Source organism: Malurus melanocephalus, unplaced genomic scaffold, assembly GCF_030028575.1.
Source record: "Malurus melanocephalus ecotype Western Australia unplaced genomic scaffold, MMel_1.1 scaffold_904, whole genome shotgun sequence".
In the NCBI taxonomy this organism is placed as follows: domain Eukaryota; kingdom Metazoa; phylum Chordata; class Aves; order Passeriformes; family Maluridae; genus Malurus; species Malurus melanocephalus.
The window spans coordinates 33,144-38,451 of NW_026624136.1; the positions used below are offsets into that span (position 1 = coordinate 33,144).

At 44.9% G+C, this 5,308-nt stretch overlaps 2 protein-coding genes across 2 annotated transcripts in view; one reads left to right on the forward strand and one right to left on the reverse strand.

The window, feature by feature from the left end:
• Window positions 1-592: 592 nt before the first annotated feature.
• Window positions 593-3,784, reverse strand: PRR11 (proline rich 11). Its single transcript, XM_057386054.1, has 9 exons — window positions 3,670-3,784; window positions 3,117-3,264; window positions 2,800-2,922; window positions 2,302-2,544; window positions 2,053-2,151; window positions 1,435-1,544; window positions 1,262-1,321; window positions 1,077-1,173; window positions 593-744 (listed from the first exon to the last, which is right to left on the reverse strand). The coding sequence occupies exons 1-9, from the start codon at window positions 3,777-3,779 to the stop codon at window positions 679-681; spliced, it is 1,056 nt and encodes a 351-aa protein (XP_057242037.1). The 5' UTR covers window positions 3,780-3,784; the 3' UTR covers window positions 593-678.
• A 1,384-nt stretch (window positions 3,785-5,168) lies between these two features.
• Window positions 5,169-5,308, forward strand: part of SKA2 (spindle and kinetochore associated complex subunit 2) — a 9,660-nt gene continuing 9,520 nt past the window's right edge. Inside the window, exon 1 of the mRNA XM_057386059.1 lies at window positions 5,169-5,290. Within this exon, the coding sequence (XP_057242042.1) occupies window positions 5,258-5,290 (33 nt within the window). The 5' untranslated portion in view covers window positions 5,169-5,257. The remainder of the gene's footprint in view (window positions 5,291-5,308) is intronic.

The following is a 5,308-nucleotide window of genomic DNA, read 5'->3' on the forward strand; positions in this document are numbered from 1 at the left end:
TTGGGTTTTTCCCCACCTTTTGGTCAGTGAAATGACCAATTATAAACCATAATAATGTGAGTTCTTGTGTATGTGTGTGTCAGAACTTGGTGAACTTTAACCTTATCCAACTCTTTAAGCAGTGCAGCGTTTTAATAGTGATGAGACACCAGCCAGCAGTGATACACAGTGCAGTGGTCCCACACATTTGTAGCCACAGACTCCAACCGTTGGTTGAACCTTGCAGCTTTCCACTTTAATAACATTAGTGCATTAAACTGTTGCTTTTCTTGAAACTGTACAAATACCGTCAAGATACTTTTTGTTATAAAAAAAAGATATAAAATACTGAAATATATATAAAATACTGAAAAAAAAGAAATAAAAATACTGAATTTCAGCAAACACATACATATTTGTATGACAAGCAGCACCAGAGCTGGGAACACAATAGTCCCTCCTTCAGCAGCACCCAGGKGTCAAAAGACTTGGAAATTTCCTATTTTTTTTTCCATTAATCTGCTTTACAGGGTTTCATAATGCCCCATTCTCCTGTGCACTAGATTTACTTGTGTAATTTATGTTCTACTTAGATCTACTTGTGTAGAATACATGTGCCTGAGTGTGATAAAAATGGGAGTCAAGTGGCTTCCTGACCACAAATGGAAAACATGTTGTTCCATAAACCTACTTTCCTTTTTACTTTTCATCAAAGCTGTTTGCAGCACTCAACCGTGCAGGCGAGGGGCTCTTYGGGTGAGCCATCTGTCAAAAGAAGGAAAGGGTCAGAACTTGGATACCTGAACTGATCAGCACTGAGATGAAACAGTGCAATTCTTAGCAGACACCATAAAACAGACACAGCAAATCATTCAAATAAAAGATATTATTAACCCTCAGATTTTGTTCTTCTGCAAATCAGAACTATGAATTTCAAAGTTGTACAGAGGCACCTGATTGGTCACGAAAAACTCAATTTTTCCTCTTGGCATTGTCAAATAACCTGCCATGGCATGGGCATTCTGCAGTCCTTAAATCAGTAGGAAATTCTGTGGATTTTAAAGACACCTCATGATTCCAAAAAGACAGTGACTTGCCTGAAATTTGCGCCGTAGTGCCTGCGTCATTATTGGTGTCAGCCCAGAGCCACATTCAGTGTTTTCTTTACTATTTAGAGGAGTGCCACCWGGACTTCTGAAAGGGGGATTATGATTAGTTTAATTGATTCTTTATTTTTTCTAGATTAAAAAATTGGAATTSAAGAGAATAGAAAGCAACAGACCTTTGTATGTCGACTTTCTTCAGATGTTTCCGAAGGTCAATCTGATTTTTAGGGGAGGTACTAAAAAAAGAAATTAAATTGGTGCAATGAAATACTTCCCACTCARTAAACAATGTTAATCAYTGTTTAAAACAGAAAAATCTAATATTAAAATAAGAAAGAGAGCATCTTACATTAAAGTTTTTGTAGTATGAGGTGATGGCTTGGATTTAGGTCTCAGACTAACACTCTGTARATCTGTGACTGTAATCAATGCCCTACGTGGCTTTGTTGGTGATTGYTCCTAAAGCAAGGAAAGAAATGTTACCACAGATAAAACTGCATAAGRTCTCACTAACCTGAAATCTATTTAATATTTATACTCTGAAAGATTTTTGTGGTTTATGGCTTTTACACTTTTATGAATTATTAAGATTTGAACGTGCCTTGAATAAAAATAGATTTATTTAAGAAAAAAAAAATCAAGAAAATAAAAAAATCTAAACACTTCTGCAAACAAAATTCCAGCTAGGCAAAAAAAAGTCCAAGCTCTATTGATAACACACAAAGCTTCATGAAAGCTCCATGCTCTTATTGGAAAATTAGAACTGGTCTGGATGCCAGGTGAGATTGGAGTTTGTCACTTTATTTCTTCCCTTTCAAAATCCAGGTGCAGAATTAAAATGGTTACTTGAAACTGATCACTGTGTGTTTGGATGAGAATCAATTCATTGGGAAAAATGCAGGAAATACAGCAGTTCCAAAGTGGATTGTCCCTTGATATACCACCACCTATTTATCCTCCAGTTTACCTTGTCCATTCTCAGGTTGCTGTTTGTCTTCTTCAGTTTAACATTCAGGAGGTCTTTGAGGGTGATGTGCATGGGCCCATCCTTTTTCACTGCTGGTGCCTGAAAGCAAAGGGGTTTGGAAGGGAAATTAGAAAGAGAAATTAGGATGGGAAGGCGACTGAGTGCTCAGAGAGAGGCTCATTCCTGAGGAATCCAGGTCCAAAAAGAACTCAGGCATGAAATAAAAAATAGATGAACTTGATTCCCTACCTGCAGTGGTTTAGAGGCAGTGCCCCGTGGGAGCAGGAGGGGTGCTGGAGGCAGTTTTGGTGGAGGCAGAGGTGGTGGTGGTGGAGGAGGAGGAGGAGGAGGAGGAGGAGGAGGGGGGATGGACACAGGCACGGATGCTGATGGTGGAAGGTCCATCTGTGTCCCCACAGGAGCACCCAGGACTGGCTTATGACACCTTTGGCAAAGAGAACTTTCTGGAGATAAAGCTGCAGCCCCGTTCATCTGAAACAGACATAAATAAATAAAGAGAACATTAAATCCACTGGCAAAAGTAGATGGGATTTTAGACAACAAATRTTCAACAAAGGTTGAGCTATAAAGGTCTAAAAAGCCTTGAGGTAGCAGCAGTTTAGCAACTCTGAATGCACAGAAAACCCCYGAGGAGCTGTTCAGATTTCAGAGCATCTGTACTGACCACAGTTCYTTACATCCTCACCCAGGCAAACACCACCCTGCCCCAGCTGGGCTGAGACTGACCTGGAGCGCTCCTTGTAGCTTGGAAAATTCACTTTCCAACTTCTCCAGCTTCTCCCTGAATGTATTTAATTCCCTTAAGTAGACTTGTGATGGAAATACGGTGTCTTTAACCACCTTAAAGCTCTAAGCACAAAAAGAAAGCAGATTAAATGTATTTGAATATTGACTTCCTTCAGATGTCTCCAAAGATCAATCTGATTTTTAGGAGGGGTACTGACAGAACAGAAGAAATTGGTACAATAAAATATTTCCCACTCACTAAACAGTGTTAATCCCTGTTTAAARCAGAAAAATCTAATGTCAAAGAAAGAATGTACCTGTGCAAACCTGTTCTGGCACCACCAGTACAGAAWTGATGCTGCTGTTGTCAAAGGTTTGACCACATTTTTTACACTGGGCAAGGTGAAAGACCAGAGCGAGCACCTTGGGGCTGGTGATGTGTTCAGAGGGAGATGAGCTGGTGACCTGCAACAGAACATTTCAGAATGAGGTCAGAATTATATTTATCATTTCAGCCTTTGAAAAAGTTTAGTGTRATCCATCAACTGGAAATTACAAGTAGGTACCAGTGGTAACAACAGAGTAAATGTGATCACAGAAACTTGGAAAGGCCAAAATACGTTTCAATAAAGGAGAGGGGGTAAACCCTATTTGAAATACCTTTTTATTCAGAATGCTTTTCATGGTTATCAATCATAGAAACATTAAAGTWKGWAAAGACCTCYATCATGCCCAAMCTTCACCTGGATAACACCAAACCATGTCATGAAGTGCTATATCTACTTGGCATAAATATTTCCCTCTTTTCCATGAGCCATTAGCAAATCCAGGGATGGAGTGGGAAGGCAAAGTTCAAGCTGAGCCTCTTACCATGGAGAAGGACAAACTGAGCCCTGGGGGGTTGCAGCATTTCTCTTTTTTTCCAGTCGAAGTTTTGCTCTGGCTCTTCGTTTTCGCTTGCATTTCTTATACCTTGCCATTACTGGTGAAAAAGACACATACRAAAAGAATATATGGAGATAAATTAAATTATACATTGGGGCAGAGCTGCCAACTAAGAGAATAATACAGGCTGCACCTGCAAAATCCAGGTTATTCACAGTCACCTTGGTAGAATTATCACATACCACTGATAGAAAATATATCCTTAATTTTGTATGGTCTGTGGGGATGTGTTTGTGCAYGAGTAGTGAATGCAGAAAGCACCATTTTATAGGGGCCTTTTAATCCCCTTTTCTATTTATATCATAGATAAATAGCACTAATAAATAGCTRTTATAAATGTAACATAGACATTAATGAATTAAATATATACACATAATAAATRTATTAGAAATAATATAGTATAATAGAAATATAGAAATAATATGTATAGTATAAATACCTATACATAAATAAGAAATTAGAAACATTATAAATTACACAGAAACATTGTAACTATTTATATAGAAACATAATAAATATAAACGAATGTTCAGTTTTTCTTTAGCCTGACGTGAGAAGTACTAAACTTGGAGAAAACGACGCTTGGAAGAACGGTGACAAAAGACACGAAGAAGCCACGGAACGATGCCGAGGACGGCTCGAGCTGACCGGTGACTGGTGACACCCCAGCCCCGCTCACCCGGGACCCCGAACCAAGAGTGGGGATCCTCTCCCACACACACACACACACCTGCACACACCTGTGGGGTGTTCCCAGTGCCGGGGGTGTCCCCGGGAGTGTCCTGGGGGTGTCCCGGGGGTGTCCCGGGGGTGTCCCGGGGGTGTCCCGGGGGTGTCCCGGGGGTGTCCCGGGGTGTCCAGTGCCCCGGTAGCGCTCAGCGCCCGCCGCCGCCGCCGATTCAAACCGCTCCCCGCGCCGCTCCCAGCCAATGGCAGCGCCGCTCTCTGCCGCCCCCCCCACGCGGCGCGTGTAAGCCGCGCGCTGATTGGCTGCGGCGCCGAGGCGCGCCCGCGCTCCACGGGAGAGGGGCCGGCGCTGCCCCGCCCCGTCCCGGGCGCCCTGAGGCGAGCGGAGCCGCCATTGGACGAGCGGCTTCGGTCCCGCCAATCGGCTGCGGGCAGCSCTCGGCTGGGAAAGGCCGGTGGGGTGAACGGGACGAGGAACGGCCCCGCCGGGGCTGCGGCGCAACCGGGAGGCGGCCGGAGGGACGGAGCGGCGCCCCCGCCCCCTCARRRCCGCAGCKGACGGGCYCGAGCCGCTTCCCGCCAGCGCCGCGCGCCCCGCCCCGGCCAATCACCGCCGGAGCSCACTCCGGGCCAATGGGCTCGGCCGTACCTCGGAGCGGGTTTACATTCTCTCCTGGCCAATGGCGAGAGCGCCCCGCGAGCCGCCAGCCAATGGGAGGCGCGCGGCGAGTGACAGCTGGCCAATGGGCGCCGCCGACTCTCCCGTGCCGCGGCGCGGGGGGTGGGGATCTCCCCGCCGCCGCCTGAGGAATGTCAACTATTCAACATGGAGACGGCGGTTACCAGGCTCGAGACCCTGGTGAGGGCGGGCGGCGGC